The sequence below is a fragment of the Ammospiza caudacuta genome, chromosome 5 (genome assembly GCF_027887145.1).
Source record: "Ammospiza caudacuta isolate bAmmCau1 chromosome 5, bAmmCau1.pri, whole genome shotgun sequence".
NCBI classification, from domain to species: Eukaryota; Metazoa; Chordata; class Aves; order Passeriformes; family Passerellidae; genus Ammospiza; species Ammospiza caudacuta.
In genome coordinates, this window is record NC_080597.1 from 64,299,081 (window position 1) to 64,319,985 (window position 20,905).

General features: G+C 44.6%; 1 protein-coding gene across 1 annotated transcript; it reads left to right on the top strand.

Moving 5' to 3' along the window:
* Positions 1-4,092: 4,092 nt before the first annotated feature.
* On the top strand, positions 4,093-9,411 carry SYPL1 (synaptophysin like 1). Its single transcript, XM_058805686.1, has 5 exons — positions 4,093-4,187; positions 4,844-4,962; positions 6,111-6,315; positions 7,137-7,325; positions 8,201-9,411. The coding sequence occupies exons 1-5, from the start codon at positions 4,119-4,121 to the stop codon at positions 8,315-8,317; spliced, it is 699 nt and encodes a 232-aa protein (XP_058661669.1). The 5' UTR covers positions 4,093-4,118; the 3' UTR covers positions 8,318-9,411.
* The last annotated feature ends 11,494 nt before the right edge of the window (positions 9,412-20,905 follow it).

Below are 20,905 nucleotides of genomic sequence, written 5' to 3' on the forward strand. Positions count from 1 at the left end.
TTATCTGCAAACACAGAGCTCAGGACTTCCCTGAATTAATCCTTGTTTGGACTGTGTAGGGGATTGGATGGGCAAAGAACACAATGAACCATCAAGTTCCACTTGATGGGTTTTTAACACTGCTATCACAAACAACAATATTGCAAATATTCTGAATTCCCTATAAAACAATTTACAGTGTTTGTCTTCTGTTGGAAGATATTCTCAGAATCTCACACTTTATGTTTAATATAAATTGTATTCTTTGATTACATGCAGGATCCTTTTGATAAAACTGTCTCTTTGTATAAATCTCTGCCTTCCCTGTGTGTACTCCCTTGTAGGCCAGCAGTAATACCTGTTAGTTATCTTCATTTTGCTAAGCCACCCAAGTTCTTTCAGTCCTAGAAAGTGAGCTCTCTGTGACTCCTAATCATCCAGGTAGTTTGAATTAATCTTCCATGGCATTATTAAACTAGACTGTTGCACAATGGTTCAGGGGAAGCCCCTCTCTCCTCACTTTGCTGTCTCTGTTGCACACACATCTGGGACAGCCAGGAATCCAGGAATCCCGCTGGTTTCTCCCACAGCTTTGTCAGACACCATGAGAGCAGACACATAGATGCCACAGGATTTGTCCTTTTTTAACCCCCAAGGGATGGGACTCAGTATTCTGAGAAACAATTTTTTTTTTCACTAATAATATAATAATATTGATTTTCAGTTAAAGCTAATTTAGATACCTGTTTTCTAATTAAATCAGTGATTGCATGAGTTTTATATCCTTCTAGAGTCATCAAATAATGGGCCAAATACCCCACAGAACCTGAAACTACATTACAGAGTCAAATATTATCAATCAGCCCAGTCTTTTGATCAGCTTAAGCATTGGCTAATCAGCAAAACCTGACTCCCAAGTGACCATGCAGCTTGATATTAACTGCATTGTTCTGATTTAATTCTCTGTCAAGAGAGTTCTGCACCAGTCCCCCAACCTCTGTTCCTAGGAACAGAGATAAATGGATGGGCCAGTACTGCCATAGCAGTCAGACATGTGGATCCCAGGGTTTCAGAGATGACCCTCAATCATTGTCCATATTAACTGAACTCCCTTATCAGCCCTGGCCAAACTGGGGCTGCTGGGTATTGACAGCTGATATAGAAGCTTTAGCAGATGTGACTCAGCACTCCCCTGAGTCCTGCTGGAGTGGAAAGGATTTATTACATAATTAGCATATTGATACTGTCCTGCTTTTTTCCAAATACAGAGTGCAATACTGGCTGTTCTTGCTTAATCTTTTTTTTTTTTTTGTCCCTTTCTCTCTTTTTTTTTTTTTTTTCTCTGTAATTTTTTATATTTTGGTCACTTTTTCTCTAAGCAAAGCTGATTTTGCAATCAAAATACTTTTTTTTTTTTTTAATTGTGAAGTTTTTTAGTGCTCCTTGCAAATACAGAGTCTTTTTGCCTAAACCTTTCCCTGCAGAGACTTGATCCAGAGTTCCTTTCAGGTTATGATATTAGCCATTTGGAAGAACCACCTGTATTTAAAATGTTTGGTATCACTTTGGAATAAAATACACAAGCAGAAATGCTCCAAAATACTTTTAAACTCAGGGAAAGGATAAGTTATATGGAGTGAAAAATTAAGAGCCTTTCCAATTTTGAATTAATGAGCCCACAGCTTGAACATTGTATATAGATCAGAGTACATCCATACTGGACATCTGAGAAGGCTTGAGGAAGAAAAAGCATAGAAATCAGGACTGAGAGCCTTTTTGAAAAATGCTTTAAATAATGAAATAGTTTTAATTAACTTACAAGTGGAAAAGCAGAGTAATCAAACCAATGTCTGTACATATTTTAGGGACATACATTGCTTAATGCAAAAGAAGGAAGACAAAAAATTACAGAGGCACGTTGGATGAGAGGACAGAGTTACTTGGTTCATTTAGGCTGAACTAAGACTGTATATGCCACTTCTTTATGGAACAGATTTTATTTGGCATGGAGGATGCCAAGAAGATGAGCAAATAGACATTTCACCTTGGTTTATCCCTGGTTTTATACTCCTGTTTTACTCCTTAAAGGCACAGGCTGTGCAGGCAGAGAAGCTAACCAAGGTGGCTTGAACCCTCAGCACTGCTGGTCTGGGTTTTCTGGGAGATTCATGTGCTATTTACCAAAGCAGCTAAAGAAATGAAAGAGCCATCCTTTCCACAGCTTTAGCTTGTACTGCCTCAGGATCTGCAGCAGCAGGCAGATGTCAGCACCTCTCTGGTCGTTGCACAGAAAAATATCTCCTTGAATTGTGTGAGCATGGCAGAGCCTGCAGCCACTCAGGCAGTGCAGCAGTGCAGCCCCAGGCCAGCTGAGCACTGGCTTTGTTTCCATTCCCACAGGTAGTTCCCAGCCTGGAAACTTCTCCTGTATTCCCACCCTTGGCTGGCCTCCCATGGCTTATCCACAGCAGGAGCATGTGTTACACAGCAAACTCAGCCAAGCCCCCAGACTCCCCAGCCTGAGCAGTCCTTCCTCACCTGCTGGTTCCAGCCCCACAGAGCACCTTGTGCTGGTGCTCACAGGGGCCCCAAGAGGAGAATCTTGACTCCAGGTTTCAGAAGGCTTGATTTATTATTTTATGATATATATTATATTAAAACTATATTAGAACTATACTAAAAGTATAGAAGAAAGGATTTCATCAGAAGGCTAGCAAGGAAGAAGAAGAATGGAATGATAACAAAATCCTGTGACTGACCAAGACAGTCTGAGACAGCTGGACTGTGATTGGCCATTAATTAGAAACAACAACATGAACCAATCACAGATGCACCTGTTGCATTCCACAGCAGCAGATAACCATTGTTTACATTTTGTTCCTGAGGCCTCTCAGCTTCTCAGGTGAAAAAATCCTAAGGAAAGGATTTTTCATAAAACATGTCTGTGACAGCACCTCAGCTTGTCAGCCCCAGGACTGGAGAGCTGCAGCCCCTCAGCAGCTCCATCTGAGCCAAGGGAGAGCTGATCAGAGCTGATCCTGGCAGTTCTGGGACTGAGACCCTCAGCATACCATCACCACCACAGCTGAGCACGCCTCTGCTGCCCTGTGGAGGCTGCAGGCCCCCTTTGGCACAAGCTGCTGCAGCCTCTAACTACAGCCAGGAGCTGGACCCAAAGCCAGCTCTTCCCTTGGCATCTCCTCAGCCCCTTCTGCAAGGCTGCCTGGCAGCAATAATGGCACTTAGCTGGGAGCCAGGGCCTTTGGCAGATCTTGCTATAAACTGCCAGATCAGCTGGATCCTGCTAGAAGCAGCCTCAGCCTCCTGTAGCCACTCCTTCCCAAGAGCAGCACCTGACATTCTGGTGCTCCTCAAAGGCCCCCAGTAATCCCAGAAGAAATTCCTACAGGATCTTGAATCAGAGCCAGGAAACTGGCAATGAGTGCTGTGCCCATGGCCACCTTGGCTATCCATGGTCACTGGCCAGAGAAGAGGGAAGAGGGCAGCCCCTCTGACATCCTCAAACCTTCTTCACCATGAGCTTTAGCTCTTCACTTTTACTGATGGTTAACATACCAGCAACAAAGTGCAGTCACAGAAAACAAACAGAATTAAAGCTTAAATAGTGAAAGGCAGTAAATGAGATCTTGGCAAGCACATAGACAATTAAACTAAAATAGCCAAAGGCAGTCAATGAGATTTTGGCAAGCACATAGACTGTCAGGTGCCTGAGCTTCATTTGCCATCAAATCATCAAGCTCAAGGGACAGCACGTGTAACTGTCCAAAGTGTGCTGGGTACGAGAGAGGAAGAGGAAGGAGCTGAGGAAGAAGTCACTGCTGCCTCATTGCACAAAATGGCCAGTGCTGTCCCCCCTAGTGACAGCCCCTGCACCATTTCCCCAGGCTGAAGAGCCCCAGCTGGGTACCTGTGGGTGGGTCCATGGGGCTGAGGAGCCCCACCTGGGTCCTGTGCGTGGGTCCATGGGGCTGAAGAGCCCCAGCTGGGTACCTGTGGGTGGGTCCATGCCCACCTTCAGGTGAGGGGTGTGGCAAGGGCTGCTCTTATAGGGACATGCCAGGGATGCTGTAGTAGTTGGCTGGTCTTGGTTCCTGCTGGCTGCCTTGGTCTCTCCCAGGATGGTGGGCTTGAGGATAGACATCAGCATGCTCCTGGAGCCTCTGGGCTTTGTTAAGGTTCTTGAATGGGTGAGTGGAGCTGGGGGGATTGTTTCCTCTGCTGTCCCTGGTGTGGGTACCCCTGGGCAGGTGTGAGCCCCCGGGCTGACAGACCCTGCCCCAGGTTGCTGCTGCTGAGCGTCCAGCACTGGGCTGCTCCTCAGCCGTGCCCTTGAACTGCAGATACATAAACTTGATGTGGTAATTACATGATTGTTGATTTAAGGTCTGGATTGTGAGAAAAGAGTGTGGTAAAAAGTGACAAAAGTTATTTAGAGAGTCAAGTTGATATGTGATACTCTGAGCATGTACTTTCTGTTTGAATTCATAGTTGTGGATATGCAAGACTTGTAAAAATATTTCCTGTATCACCAGCAAGAAATACTATGCTGGCTGTTAGCATACCAAAAAAAAAAAAACCCAACAAAGTACAAACCCCAAAAAATTTTCTGTGCAACTGAAAATAAATTATACAGAAGGCACTCTTAAATGGGCTTTGGTTAGCAGTTTTGCTTATGCTTTTGGATTTTAGAAACTTGACATTTTCTTCCTGACATCACTTCATACTTCAGCTTTGCTAACTTTGTTGCTATTTCTTGTCTCTAGCTATTTCAGCTAAATGTTGAGTTTGCTTCCTTTGAGCTCTAGTGGTGTGCACTAATGTGTCTGTGTATTAATTCCTACAGGTTCTTGCCATCTTTGTTTTTGCCACATGTGGAGGCTTTCGAGGTGAAACTGCTCTTCTAGTTTCCTGTGAGGGTGTGGTAAACAAAACAGTTACAGCTGCTTTTTCTTATCCATTCAGGTGAGCATTAGCTCTTCAGTTATTACTTGATAATTGCTTTTTATTCCCCTTTTCCCTATCTGCCTCCTTGTGAATGTGTTCTTACTGTAAAGTGAAGATGTGAAACTTTTGGCTTGCTCTGTAGCAGCAATAAAATATTTAGTTGAAGTCATTCAAAGCACTGTATTTGTTAGTACCTTATAGAAAGAAGTAGTTAGAAATGGCAGTAGGCTGTTATGCTCTGTATTATTCTATCTTAAGCTCCAGTCTAGCAGTGCATGAATGCTACAGAAGGTAATTAGTAAGACAAAAACCACAATCCATTTTAACAGCCTAATTCTTCATCAATTTGGTAGCTGCTTTGGAGGTCCAGATAAGATTATTTTGAATGTGCCATTATCCTATTTTTGTTCAGAGGCTGAATGGAAAACTCTTTTCAGTTTATTCCAGCATTATCTTGGTGAGGCTGTTGGGCACAAAAAACCTAAATACTTCAGTGTCATTGTGGTGCTCTTGTAGAGACAAGCTCCTTTCCTGGAGCAGGAGGAAGAAGGATTCCTCTCAGTTCTTGCAGCTGCACAACTACAGGGAGTGCAGGGTTGGTGTTCCATATGTGTTCAATAAATGTAATAACATAAATAAATATAGAAATTGATTCAATGGACAGCCAGTAACAGTACAGAATTTGGTCACAAAACCCAGCATTTGGAGGGGAGAGAGGATCTCAAATAATTCTGTGCTGGTCACAGGGTGATCAATGGTAGTCACACAGCTTTTTTTATTCAGCTTCAGTGCTTGTGAGTTTTGTAGCTATAATGCCTCTAAGTCCACCTTGTTTAACTGCCAAGTAATGTTGCTGAGTCTGCTTTCAAATCAGGAAATTTTGTTCAACTGCTCTAAAAATGCAATTAAGGGCCTTCTCCTGAAGGTACTGTTGTATATCTTTGTGCAGAACTAGATACAATCTTTAGAGAGCTTGACAAATATTTGTGTTGCATAACTGATTATTTGCGTATCTATAGTGTATCTTTCAGAGTAAACTTATACAATCAGAATGCTGAAGCATGGAGTATAATTAATGAAGTACAATAATAATGAAGTATAAACAATGAAGCAAATGAAGCTCCCACTGTGTAGCAAACTCTGAGTACATGGCTATAATTTCACAGGTTGAATGCTGCTGTATTTAGTGCACCGGACCCAAAAGGCTGTGGTGGCACCTGGACTGATGTCTGCCTCAAGGGTGACTTCTCCTCTTCTGCACAGTTCTTTGTTGCACTGGCAGCATTGGTGTTCCTCTACTGTCTTACTGCCCTTGTGGTATATATTGGATATAACCATGTGTATCAGCACAATAACAAGTTTCCAATAACTGTAAGTAATACTGAGATATTTTCATGGCTTGACTTTGAAGCTGCAAAGGGATGAGAACTATTGGTAATGCAAGAATAATTGGTGAATATCCAGTAGTTACAAAAGTTAAATGGAGTGTGAGCACAAGTATCTCAGACTGATCCCTGCAGCACTTTAGCAGAAAAGGGGCCCAAAGCTCTTGGCCATCCATGACATCACACTTTATGCAGTTATTGAAGCAGTGGAATGAACTTTCACTTTTTCAGGTGAACAGTATCTTCACCATGACTTTTCTTTAGTATCATGCAATTGAGTATATTGTTCCATAGCTGAGACCTCCTCTGTTAATCTGAAATTTTTCTCTGTATAGAGGACCTGCTGCAATTGGCAGAGGAAAATAGTTACATTGTGAGTTTTAGTCACCTTCAGTATTGAAGCTCTGAATGAGAAATTTCGTAACATGCTTGAAAATGGACTCAATGACTTTTCTAACCAAACTTTAGCCTATCAGCCACCCAGATTTCAATCCTCTGCCTCTATCCCATCAACCTCACTTTACTGAACTTTGGCTTAAATTCTCATAAAATAGGTGCTAGGCATCTGATTTTAGAAACAGCTTTCTTAGGTTAAGATTGTCTTTTGCATCTATCAAGCACAAACACATTGTTTTGTAGCAGGTTATCAACACTGAGTTGTAACTATAACATTGTTAATGACTAAATTTGCTTATGATTATTATCACTGATCCAGTTATCTTGGTGATATAACTGATACTGTCACTGCCTTGCTCTCATGTATAGGCCTGAATTTTTAACCTGTTAATGAGTATTTCTCTTGTGTAGGACTTGGCAATCAGTGTCTTGATAGCCTTCCTGTGGCTGGTCAGTACTTTTGTTTGGGCAAAGGCGCTTGCTGACATCAAGGTGTCCACAGGAGCCAGCATTGTTCCAGGAATTGAGTCTTGCAATGCACCAGGAACAACTTGCCATTTTCTTTCTGTGACCCGCATGGGAATCCTGAATGTGTCAGTGGTATGTATGCCTTCCACCACATGGGTACAACAAATGTGCTGGGAAACAAAAAATGGCACCTGAGAGCTCTGTTCTACTGATTGCATGTGTTGCTCTGTGTTAAGATTTCTTTATGGGTTATTTGTCATTCAGGTCCGTTATTTCTGTGGTAAAACACTGGGCAAATAATTTCTTGGAGGGAACAAGTTTTTTTCTGAAGGAAACGAAGAGAAACATCTTGCAGGATCTGCCTCTAGAGCTGTTACATGCAGCATTTCTAGACACATTTGAGTGTCTATTTATGCTTTTAGCCCAGAGCAACTTAAAATATCTTACTGAGCCACCCAAGTGGCTTGATGACTGATATAAGTAAAGAGGAAATGCTGTGCTAGTGCTGAACCTAGCTTTTTACTCAACTGTGAGCATTTTTATGCATCAGATTGAGGTTCCTTGAAACATAATGGTATGAAGCTCATGTTCATACAAAGAACACTTCATATCAGAGCAAATTAGGCTTATTGTGTGATCTTTCTAATGAATCCTACCTTTCAAAACTCAGGCTGTTATTCATTGGCCTAATAATAATCAGTCATTTGGTATGAGAGTGCATGTGTGGGGGTGCTTAGTGAAAAGAATTTGTCTAATTCTGTGCAAAGTATGGAGTAAGTTTGACTATCTGGCCTACAAAGAGCTCTGTTAAAAAGCTAAAATAGCTTCTCTTACTCTGAGGAGTTTGGGAATGTCTTGTCCAAATGAAAGGGATGCCAAAGATAGTGCTTGTTACTGGTTTGCCTTGAAGAGACTTTCTGGCTTGTTTTAAAAAAAGGAAAACAAAACCCAATAAAACACAACAGACTTCATAATATTATATTCCCCCCTTTTTTCTTTCTCTACAGGTGTTTGGCTTGCTTAATATGATTTTATGGGCAGGAAATATTTGGCTTATATACAAGGACACCAACTTGCACAGCCAATGGAACAGAATTTCTGAAAGTCCAACTGAAAGGGTATAAAAACAAGTTGATATTTTGAAGTGCTTCCACTTTCCATGCTCTTGGTAGTGTGATGTGAGCCATTAGGATTCATTTCAGCAATGACTGATAATTCATACAAACTTCTGTTTTGTACTATGGTTTGATGGAAGGTCTTGGGTACTCCAACTGAAGTGTTTAATTATCATGAAATATATTGTCTTTCAAGGCTATGCAGCATTGTATTGCAGTTTTTGAAGAGCAAAATGAAGAGGTTATCTGGATGCTAGCCCTTTCTGGTTCTTAAATTAGCCTTATAGGAAGCATGGCTGAGAAGCAACTCTATCTGGGTTATTACAGCATCATGTTTAATTCTGCCAAGTCTTCTCTGAAAAATGGAAAGTAAATTCACCCAGGGCAGGTGAAAATGCAGTTTACTTTCTTCCTGCCACTGATACCTTGCAAAAGTCACCTGAGTAGAATTCATAGCTCTGTCAAAGTTGCAGCCAAGATGTGTAGGTTTCCAGATGGTCCTTTCAGATCATTGTATCAGATCTGCTGCTGAGCCTGTCAGGAAGGACATTACTCCTATGTTTAATATGCTGTTACTGTTTAATGGCTTGGGGACAATCTCTGAACAAGGCAATTTGTTGAATGAGTTCATAGCTTCTAGTCTCACTAATATGAGAGTTTCTATATGGGAGCAATAGATGATGGAGGTGGGGGTGGGAGGAAAAATAATGGCCCAAAACACTCACAAATACTGTACAAATCAAAGTTTATATAGTCTGCTACTGCTTAGGCTTCTCTCTGTTACTTCTGAGGTGCATGAAAGGATATAAGGGGAGATGTCTGAATATGACAAATTCTTCATTGATGTTCAGCTCATTCATTGGGAATGGTATTTGGGTCTTCTCATGTGAACTTCTTTATTAAGGTGTCTGACTCCCTGTGAATTGCCCAGAGAGAATGCTTCAACAAACTTAATACAAAGGCTGTTCAGTCCTTTTTGGTTTGTTTAAACTGTTTGTGATGAACATAGACATAGTAGTATGTATATAATTGTAATTGTTTGGTGTGCCAGAGCTATTGACCTTCTGATAGTAAACTGTAGTGTCAAAGAGTGCAATAAAGTCGGTGTGAGTGCTGCTGAAGGAATGTGCCTTGGGAAATCCTTGCTGCTGCAGCAGTGCATGCAGATGCATTCATTGGCTTTGCAGCCTCTGGGGCAGGGCTTTAGCTGTGGCTGGAGGAGTTACCTGTGCTGCAGGAGGGGCTCTTACACTGGGGCCCTGTGGGCTTTTGGTAAAGAGGGCTATGTATCACTCCTGCAGGCATCTGCTGCTCAGCACTTCTTTCTGCCTGTTCAGAGCAGAGACTTTTGTAACTTATAGTTATCCAGATTTTCATTTGAATTGCCCTTTGGAAGAGGTAATACAGGCAATTTTCACTTGTTTGCATCACTGTGCAGGTTTATTTATTTAAAAATACATATTTCATCCTAAAATCTGAAACTCTTGTTTTCATATTGTCTAAGAAAAAAGATGGTAATTATACATTAAACTTTTCAATCTTTGGGACTTAAAGTTATAGATGATATGGCTAAAGATTTTATTAACCTTTAATATTTTCAACAGAACTATGTTACTGTCTATTTCTTACGTGCTTATCTATTCTGTCACACATAGACCTGTTAGTCAATGGTGTGGCCTAGTTGTAAAATGATAACCGTGAGTATTTTTGCACACATCAGAGCTGTAATGGATTAGATCAGTATATGCCTTATTGATGGCTGAGTTCTAGTCAACAAGTGAAACAGCTGGAAAGCTTAGCACACTGATTGTGTCAAAAAAACCTTAAATTTCATACTCACTCAGAAAGACATCCCTAGTTTCCTTAGGCTGAAATTTACCTTTATGCTTTTTGTAGAACAAACAAGTGTGTCCCATCCCCAGAGTGCTGTCCTTCAAAAAATGAGGTGATGGAAGAGGCAGGGCTATAGCTGGTAAAATAGACATTCAGAAATAAGGGATTGTGTTTTGTACAAATTCAGGCTCTGTGTGTGTCTGCTCCATAGAGCTAAATGCAGAACCAGGCTGCTGTTAACAGGCCAAGGTAAGTGTGATATGTAATCCACAGTAAGCAAGATTTTAAGAAAGGAAAGGTAACCCCATGTGCAGTTCTGGCTCATTAGGATAAAGCTGGTTTCCCTCTGCGAGGGGAGGGACTGACAGAATCCTGCAGGCTTTGATGGCTGCTCAGTCCTGCAGCTGGGATGGCATGGGAAGCATCCTGCAGCAGGGGAAAGCAGCTGCTCTCATTTGCCCTGGACCCCCACAAAGGGCTGAGCAGTCCCTGCCTTTGAATTAACATCAACATGATGTGCTGGCAGCCCCAAAACACTCAGTGTCTTATTTACTCATGGCAGGGGAGGGGATGGCTGTCTGATTTCCCAGCTTTATCTTGAGTGCACAAGAGTCACCACTGCTATCAGGGGATGCAGTGTGCTTGATCCCTCTGTACTGAGGCAACAAAGGGCCTGGATCTCTGCCAGCTCTCTACAGGTTTGTGATTGTCAGCTGGCAGCAATTTTACTTGCAGCCATCAGTGGAGCAAGCTCATAAAAATCCTCTCATACTGCAGGAATTATCCTGGTAGCAGCCCCAGCAAATCAAGTGCTGTATGAGCCCTGGTGTGATGCTGGAGAGGGGATTTTGATCAGAAACCCACAGTGGGGAGGAAGGCTGTAAGGTGATGGTGGAGGAAAATAAAGCTGAGGGTCAGCATGAGGTAACAATAGAGAACTCCTTAGTGAAGAATAGAATCCATTAGCATTAGGAGGTGTTTAAGGAAGCAAATACATTGATTTAGGCTGCTGTGACCAGTGATCTGGGGATCAGGCCTCTGTGACAATGCTGTATATTGTGTATATTCTGCATGTACTGACTCCTGGGAGCATCCCTGCTGTGGGAGCTGGCATGGTGACAGTGCTGGCTGAGAGCTTTGCCACCAGCCTGCAGGAGAAGCAGTAGGAAATTCAATCCAAGAGAGGCCTGGCAATGCCAAATCCCCAAGAGCCAATGCCAATAGTGCAGAATGGAGTCACTCTGGGGTCTGTACCACTTTGGCCCTGTCACCTCAGCAGCAAACATATCTGCAGCACAGGGCTGGGGCTGGAACACAGGCTGACAGGCCAGCACTACTGCTAGAATGGATTGTACTGGAGCCAAGTAATGAATGGGTGGTGAATTCCTCAAGGCTCTGGCTCTGCTGCACACTTGGCTAGCAGTGGAAGGCATGGGTGTGGAGCTGCCACTGAAGGTGAGAAAGGAGACAGGTGCCACCTTGATGTGAAGGACTGTGCGACAGTGGGTTCATCACCTCCTCACAGACACAGGGTACCTGCAGCCTGTTTATTCTCCCCCATTGCCCAGAACTGAGCAGCACATAAAGCTGGGGCCATGCTGTGCTGGTTTGGCTGCCTGCCCTACTGCAAACTCCTGGGGAGCTGTAGGGAACCTCACTCCTGGAAACTGCCTGAAGACAGTCCCTCATGCTTCCAAAAAGGCCCCACTCCTGAGCAAGTCATGACAGCACATCAAATATTCTGGATCATCTACTTCTATTCTTGTGGGAGGACTTAGTGTGTGTTTATTCCTAACAGATTTGCTGTATTGCCTAAAGCAAAACTGTTGTCGCAGAGACCAGAGTCAGAAGCAAGAATTTGCTGCTTAATCACCTTGAAATACTAAGCTGAATAATTAGTTAAAAGAGTGGTACAGGATTGGAGTGCATCCCCATCCATTAAATATTAGGGAATGAGGGCATTTTCTTCAAGTTTAAGATCTAGTCTCTGTATATTAGTTGCATTTTAGAGACTGACTCAAAGGTGCAGTTCCTTTCTGTCATGTCAAGTGAATCCAGGTGTACCCTTCTAAACAGTTCTTTCCTACAGACACTATCTATTTAGAGCAGGAAGAAGAAATTAAAATTTTAGCCTTGTGTTTTTACAAATTTTCCGTTTTATTTTTATTTGTAACCTCCAAAATTTTGCCTGCACAAAAGCACTCTTCCTGTCTGGATCTTTCATTCTGAGTTAGGGGAAGGTAAAGCTGTGTTGTGCCATCCTTAAAATTTGTGGCCACGTGGATACAGTCAGAGGTTTGACCATTGTTTCAAGACAAGCACCCTAGGGGCTAGGGAAATATGCACCAACCCTGACTGTGTTTTTCTTTCAGTCTTTCTTTGAGGAAATCTTATTCTCAGTTATCCATGTTTTCAGTTAATGTTTCACTGTGGGTTCTGCTTGGCTGATACAGGAATGCTTCCTCAGGCTCTTTTTTTTTTTTTTTCCCCTTACCTCCTGGACAAAACCCATAATGCTCAGTAGAATATCCTTGTTATTCTTCTATAAGAGTGTTCTTCTATCTAGCTCTCTAAGTAGGTTCCCTCTCATTCTGCTACATCAGTGATTGTTGCAAACAGTGGGGGTGTGTTTGGACAGCTGGCTCTCATAATCCATCAGGCCCATGGAATCTGATTGATTGCTGCTGCTGCCAGGAGATTGCACCTGCTGCTTGCAGGTACCTGTGCCCAGCAAAGTGGTTTGTGCTTGCCATTACATCCTGTCAGCAATTGAACAACTCCTCATTAATTCATAAATCTTGCTCTGTCTTTTCTTGGCTTGTGACTTCATGTTACTGCTGCCAGCTGTGTTTCCTCCTTAATTGTCTGTGCAGCCTTTTGACTTAATGCAGTCATGGAGGGGCTCTATGCTGATATTTAACTCACAATCTGAGCAAAAACAGGTATTAGCATGATCTTTAATCAATTCACCTGTTTGGTTTCAATTTAACTTCAAGTTCAAAGTAGCCTGCACTCAGAGCCAAAGTTGTTGCTTTCTGTGGCCTAAGATCAGCAGCTGAACCCCCTGGGTTATTTCTTGTCATGTAAAGCAGTAGTCATTTCACATGCTGCACCTGCCCTGCCTTAGGATGGTATTCTATCTGTTGTTATACATGTTGATCTTCCTAGCTCCTTTTTATTTTTTCATTTATATTTGATACCCTAAATCATCTTCCTCTGGTGACTTCAAATCCAATTCTCCACTACTTTCTGCAGATACAGCAGCTATTTTTAATTTTTGCATCCCAATCTGCTTTTGCAAGCATCTAATTTTGGCTTCACATTTAATATGATTGGGTTCCCTTGGAGGTCTCCTTTGCTCTGGGGTGAAAGGCTGCACTGTGCATGCTAATCCTTCTGCTGGATTCTCCTGCTTTATGCTTCTGTGGCTTTTCTTTCCCTTTTTCTGAATTGAAAATACTATATTTCACTATTACCTTTATGAGCCACTAGACTCTACTCCTTTTCAAGCTTTGTAGTATTTTCTTTTTAAACAGCTTTCAGATCAGAGAAATTATTTTCTGCTTTTACAGTGGCTCTAACAGGACAAAATGTTTTAGCTGCTCCCCCAACAGCCATATTAATACAGGAATTGTATCCTCAGGTTTCATTTCATAATCACTCTAAAATGGCTAGAGAACACTTATTTCTATATTGTGCCTGATCTATGAACTGGAATGGCACATCTCTTCTTCCACAGAGAGGTGGCTGCAGCATGGAAGATCTCAGGAGTGGTTTTTTGTAGATTCTCTTATATTGCTCAGATTTTCAGTTGGCATTTGGGTGGCATTAGTGGCTTCTTGAGGTCTCTGCCTGCAGTGACATAAAGATTGCTGTCCAGCAAAGAAATAAAAGACTGGGCAAACTGTAAAGGACAGATGTTGGCGATCTAATAAAAAACCCTTTTCTGGTACCTAGCCTAGTCTGCACAGAGCAAAAGGAGGTTATGATGCCTTGAGACTGAATTTGACCTACTCTTACACAAGGAGTTTTGCACTGGGAGTTTTCCCTCTCTTCAGAAGGGCCACCGTTGGCTCTGGGCCCTTTACTGACATGATGTGCTTCTACTGTCCTGGCACAGTTCCTGTTTACACCATGGAAACAGCCTGAAATTCAACTGGACGTTTCACTGTGAGCTGACCAGCAAAGATCCCTGATCAGCAGCAGAAGAGGAGAGGACCCAATATTCTCATAATGAGTGCAAAGGAGAAAAATGGGGATGGAGTCCTTGAAGCTGCAGCAGCCCAGAGCTGAATTTGGGGTTTCAGAGGTTCCCAGGAATGACTGTGAATGCAAGGCCTCTTTATGACAGTGTGCAGGCAATGATCCCAGGCACAACAGCAGGAGTACCCCTGGAGAGGGCTCATACAGAAATTGGCATGATACAGGGAAGGTCTCCTCCTAGCAGATCATGAGTGCAGGTAGATCAAGCAGTCATGGTTAGAGAATAAAATAGTATGTGCTAGTAGAGGAGACAAGGATGATTATTTTTAGCTTTAGTTTCCACAGAGACTGTGCATCAAAAGTAATGAGAAAGGACTGGCAGGCACAGGAGGCTTTTTGCTTTCAGCTCCTTGAAGAGCATCTCGAGAATGAAGACAGACCAAGAAATGAATTTGAGAAATGCTTTGCTAAAGTAAAAAGCCAAAGGGCCTGTATTTCCTTTTTGTCCTGAGGCCCTGAAAGCTCTTAATTAAGGAAGTATTATAATTTTGAACTCTACTGACTGTCTGGTTTATTATGTGGCAAATGTGGGCCCTTCAGAGTTTTCAACATTTTCTTGCTGGAAGTAGAGCGGGGCAGCTGCAAACTTGGAAGATCTCTGTTTTCTTCTTCAAGAGACCATGAACTTATTTCTCCCTGAGCTGGGCAGTTACTTGTATGGATTTACAGCAAGTGCAATACGCCTCCAGGCTGGAGAGAAGGAGTTTTGCTGGCCATGCATATGTGCTGGTGCCCCAAAATGGGCAGAAAGGATCAGTCCCTTCTGGATTAATCTCTTGAGCTACCACTCAGTTGCAACCACCTGTCATGACCTACAGCTAACAGAGCTGAAAGGACAGTGATTCTTTCATGCAAGAAGAGCTAGCAGAGTGATTGCAGCCAAGTTCTGGCTGGAGGCACCCTGGGGCTGGCTGCTGCTTTATTGTGTTAAGAGGGTAAGTTCATGCCCTTTTAACTCTGTGGAAAAAGCTTCTGGTTCAGTGATGGGGCAGGATCTCCTCAGGAGCATGTAAGAGCATGGTAGTGATTCAGCACTGGCTGTGCATGAGGAAATCCCTGTCCTGACTTACAGAGCAACACTAAAATACTGTCCTGAAATGTCTGTTATTCTAGTTCTTTGTTGATCATCCAAGCTGGCTCCCACACTGCACCAGGGGTGGGGAGGGGACAAAAGGGCGTGAGGTACAAGCTGCAGCTGTGCTGGTCTGGAGGGTGCCCTGCCATGGGTGAGCTGTCCCAGGGACACCACCCACCCTGTGCAGACAGACACCAATGCTCTGCCCACTTCCCCCTTCTCTCTCATCCCCTCCAGCACCACTGGGGTTGGGGGGATGCCAAAACACATCCTGGCATCAGGCAAAGTAGTTTGGGAAATTCTTCACTGAGATTTATGTATCACTGAGCTGGATTTGCTGCTGTTAGACATTGGTGGGACTCAGAGCTCCCTGGTCAGGCTGAAGTGGGGTGCTCACATGTCTGGGGAGGCTTTTGGGGTAGTGTTTGGCAGAACAAAGCCACTTTCATAGCTGGATAGCATCTGAATAGGTGAGATTTCATTTCTGGAATTTTAGTCCTTGCTTTTTAATACTTCATAGCAAGCAAATACTGTTGTGTTTTGGTATAGTGACTCGGAAATACCCTTTGGCAGAAAGTCACGGGCAGAAATTAGTGTCCATTTTGATGTTTTTGAATGCTGTCACATTTCTAAACTGGTTTTTTTTCCCCCGAAATGGTGGCGGTGTCTAATCTCATAGATGTTTCTGCCACAGGCTGCAAGCTTTCATATCTCTAAGGGCATTTCAAAGTGTATTAGACAGCTAGCCCTGGTGCTGGTAGTTAACAGAGAAACCTCAGCCTCCTCTCTAGGTGTCAGTGTGGTTACACTGCTTGCATGAAGTGGGATGATGTGATCAGGCTGGATGTTGCAAGGAGGAGCACTTAGAAATTCAGTGTGAAAATGGATTGAATATGGTTCCTCCCTGCTTTGGAGCTCATGTCTGTGCAGAGAACTGCTGGAGCATCCATCCCTGCCTACAAAAGAGTGGGTGATGAAGTACAGGAGCACCCATCCTGTGTCTCAGCTAAAACAGCGAGGAACGGGCTCAGTTCAGTGTGACAAAGGGAAGAGCTGAAAGCAAACAGAAAATAGGTCATTTGATCGTTTCTGGAGTGACCCAGAGCCTCTGCAGCGGATAAATCCTGTAAGGGGATCATCTCTTTCCGGATACGCCTGCATCGCTATGGTGCCTGGCGGTCGGGCTCGTTTTTCTCCAATTCACTTTTCTTTCTGCTTGACCCTCTGAGTCGCCGACCCTGCGGGGCTCGGGCCCCGTGCGGAGCTGGGGGAGTGCGGGCAGAGCCCGAAGGAGCCGGGGGTCGGTGCCGCCGCTCCCGGCCGGGCGCTGCGCTCGGTGCCACCGCGGGGCCGGGCAGCGCCGGGGCTGCTCCCGTCAGGGGGAGTCCGGGCCTGGAGGGGCTGAGGGAGCCCAGGCAGCAGGACAGGGGAACCCAGGCAGCAGAAGCGGGGCTGCGGGAGCCCGGGCAGCAGGAGCGGGGCTCTGTGGGCTCCCCACAGCCGGGCTGCCCCGGGGCAAGGCCGCGCCTCCGCTTCCCAGCCTCAAGCCGCTCCATGCCCTGCCTCCCTCTCAGCCAGCAGCGCCTGGAGGGAGTTTGAGCTGAGCAGCCGCTGACCGGCTGGCACAGAGCCCTTCTCTGCATCGCTTTCCGTACCTGCAGGAGAGGAGAGATGGCTGGAGAGAGCTGGGACCAGGCCAGAGAAGGGGGTGCTGGGGATTCTCCTCCACCTGGGGCGAATGGGGCCAGGGTGCTCCTGTTGTTACAGAAAAAATAGCGTTGGAAGGGACTGTTGGAGAACATCTAGTCCAACTCCCTTGCCAAGGCAGGATCACCAAAATCAGGTTACACAGGAACGTGTCCAGGTGGGTTTTGAATGTCTCTGGAGAGGGAGACTCCATGACAGCCCTGGGCAGCTGTTTCAGTGTTCCCACCCCCAGCGTAAAGAAGTTCTTCCTTGTGGTTCTTCTCGTGTTTCACTTTTATGGCCATTGCTCCTCATCCTGTCACTGGCACCACTGAAAAGTGTCTGGCACATCCTCTTGGCATGATTGAGATATTTATGTTGAGATCCGCTCTCAGTCTTCTCTAGATTAAGCAGGCCCAGTGCCTGCGGTCTCTCCTCATAACAGAGATGCTCCAGACCCCTCCCTGTCTTTGTTGCCCTTTGCTGGACCCTCTCCAGCAGCTCCTTGTCCTTCCACCCTGTCCCCTCACAGGGTGCTGCTGAATGTGCAGATACAGCAGCCTGTGGGTCCGCCAGCCCTGCTGCCCACATGGACAGGACCAGGCTGCAAACCCTCCCTGGGTGAGGTTCATGTGCATGGGATGCACACAGCCCCTCTGGAAGCTGTCACAGCTGCCCAGTAGGCAGTGCTGGCACAGAGGGGCCAATCCTGTGCAAACACAGAGCTGCTGCTCCAGTCTGCATGGCCCCAGCTGGTGTCCACAAACAAGAATTAAAAATGAAGCACAACTGCATGGCCAGACCAAGCTGTGCCTTGCCCATGTCATTCACCAGCTGAAATCCCAGGCATCTATTGACCCACAGTTTGGTACCAAACAACTGCAGTTCTTGAATACAATTCAGGGTCAGATGCATTCATCTGTTTTGTTTGCAAGTCTCTCACTCAATAATGAGCCTGCTGCAGAAACTTGCTGAAGCTTGTATTTGACTTCTTTTATCTCCTGGCCAGGCCCATGCTTTTCTGCTGGGCTACTGTGATGCACATCTCGTGGCATCTGCTTCCAGATGCAGAATTATCCCAAGACAGGTCCCAGAAAACAGACCTTGGAGCACTGACAAAGCGTGGCTGATGCCCCATCTCCTCCTGGGACCTGAGCACACAGCAGCATAGCCTGACTGACCTCCCTGCTCAGTTTTTCCCTCGTTTTCAGCTTCCTCAGGCACTGGTGCAGTGGCACAGACCTGCCCTCACCTGAACAGCCTGGGCTGAGACTCAGCTGATTTACCTCTGTGTGCACTCCGTAGGCATTGATATCTGATCTAGGCATACAGAAAGAGCTGCTTTCAGGGCACAGCTCATCTGATCTATTCTAAATGTCTGCTTTTTAATAAGCCACCCCTAGTGTCTCTTTCTCCCCTGTGACAACACAGGGAGCTGTCAGGGACTAGTTCAGACAAGGCACGTGCAGATGGAGCCCAGTGGGGCCCAGTCTGTGCTCAGCCTTTCAGCTGGAGCTTTGCAAAGGGCCTGCTGTGGCTGGGGGTGTCAGACACCCAACCAGCTGGGGCATGTGCAGTGTGCAGTTGTGGCTGCTTGCTGTTAAAATGTTAGTTACATGATGGTGTTGCAATCTGGCTCTCATAACATAAGCTAGCAGTCAGATTCTTTGCTCAGGAGGAGAAGGATTGCTTCCCTTGTCTGACCCTCCTTCTCTGAGGGGATCCAAACACCCTCTCCTGCTCCTATGAGCTGTCACAAAGTGGCAGCCTCCTGGGCAGACCCTCTCCATCTCTGCAGCTCAAGTAGTTCTCATGTGTAGGTCTCTTCCAGATCATGAAGAAATGCAGTATCAGCATTTTTATGTTCCTTGATATAAATGAAGTTACATTGCCAGAAGCTGAGACTTCTGATGTTTATTACAAGTGCTATTTATAACACCAGCATGAAAGCAGAGCCTTTGGAGAAAAGAACAAAAACCCCAGTAACATGGTCACACATAAACTGCCTGGGGGAATTAGACCCCACCAGGAAAAGTGACCTGTGCTCTTTCCTAATCACTCTTGAAACTTTCAGAACAATGTCAATCCACAGATCTGGAAGCACTTCAGAGATGTGTCATAGGTGGGGACCTAGCAACTAAAGTGTGGCAGAACTCACACTGATTTTTGTAGACATCAGATAAAATTATTGCATAACATGTAATAAGCGGCTGTAGGTCAGGAACTGTTGCCCCCAGCCAGTCTGCCTGAACCACCAGGTGCCTTTCCTCCTCTTCTAGTCTCAGCTGATCAGTGTCATCACCCTAAAAGAAATGGCACCAAAGTTCACACTTTGTATCTGTGTTCACGGGGACTAACAGAGCTGTTGAAGACTAGAGAGGCTGTTCTCATCATCTAGTCTGACCCTCTACAGCACACAGCAGCTGTTCTTGACCTCTGAAGGCTTCAAATGATGGAAAGGGCCCATGGTCTTGGCTAATTGTTCCAATAATCAAATGCTTTTATTGTGTAGAGCTGCACTTAATCTTTGCTCTCAGTCCATCTAGTGGCAGCTCTAGACACCGACTCTGTGTTCTCAAAAGACTTCTGAAAAAAAAAACCACAAAAGCTCCTCTGACAATTAGAAGAGGTTTCAAACATTTAAAGCTGTACTGCACAGTGTATCATAATCTCTATTTTATGAAAAAATATATGTTTCTTTATATTCAAAGTATCTTTTCACATATTGTTTGATACAGTAAGTAACAAGTATACACCTGGGTCAGCCGGTTCTACTTTCTCTGCTTTGTCCTACCAAAGACAAGCCAGAGACATGAATGGATGTGCTTTGGCTTGGTGAGACCAAGAATTCATTCTTGATTCCTTCACAGGAAGGAGCACTTACAGTAGTAGGGGCAGATGATAGGAAAATGGTGCTGCTTCAGCATGAAGCTACTGCTCATGTAAAATCTTGTTTGTGGACCCTAAGCAAGGGAAGTAGTCCTATGCATGTCCAAAATAAGGTTTTATAGGAAAGACCAAGATGAAGAATGATTTGGATCTGGAGATCAGCACTTTGCACCAGGAAGGGTGAAGCTGTGCTTTGTGGTCAGCACTCTTGTTTCCTCCTGCAGGAGCAGCATGGGACTCACAGGATGCTTTACCTTGCTTAACCCTGCCTCTGCAGTGCTGAGCACACCAGCTAACCCCACCTCAACTGGGTGCAGGCATTCTGGGCAGTGTTAGTGCTTGGATCTGGCATCTCTTCTATCCATGGCTGCTCTTACCTCAGCTGTTCTGAGACCAGAGATGAGAGCACCACTCCAAGAGCTGTTGCTTTTCACCCAGCTGTTGCCCCACTGTGAGAGACCATGGCACCAGCAGTGTTGGCCATGACATTGTGTATGCATGCATGGAGTTCAGAGCCTGCTGTGATGCCAGGTTATGCTGCTGTTGGGGTTTTTTCCCTAAGAAGGAAGGAAATAAATTTGTGCTGTTCAGCAGGAGCAGTAGTAAAGAAAGATGAGTATTCATCTGCCTCTTTGCCAGTTTCCTGGCTGAAACTACAGCCTGTCTCTCCCTTGCCTTAAAAAAAAAAAAAGTATTTGTCCCTTAATCACTGAAGTAGTGCTAGAATAATCAAGAAAGTAAAGCAGATGCCCTAGAGAAATGTTCAGGAAAGTAAATACAAAACGCCGTGTGTCTTCCTATCATGGAAATAATGCGGTTAACTTCTTCAGGTAATAAAATCTAATGTGTGG

What these genes read in the sequence shown, in the direction of transcription:
- SYPL1 (XM_058805686.1), top strand. Translation starts at nt 4,119, where the DNA reads ATGGTGGGCTTGAGGATAGACATCAGCATGCTCCTGGAGCCTCTGGGC. An exon ending in GCTTTTTCTTATCCATTCAG is followed by an intron (nt 4,963 to 6,110) that starts GTGAGCATTAGC and finishes ATAATTTCACAG; the next exon opens with GTTGAATGCTGCTGTATTTA. An exon ending in ATAACAAGTTTCCAATAACT is followed by an intron (nt 6,316 to 7,136) that starts GTAAGTAATACT and finishes TCTCTTGTGTAG; the next exon opens with GACTTGGCAATCAGTGTCTT.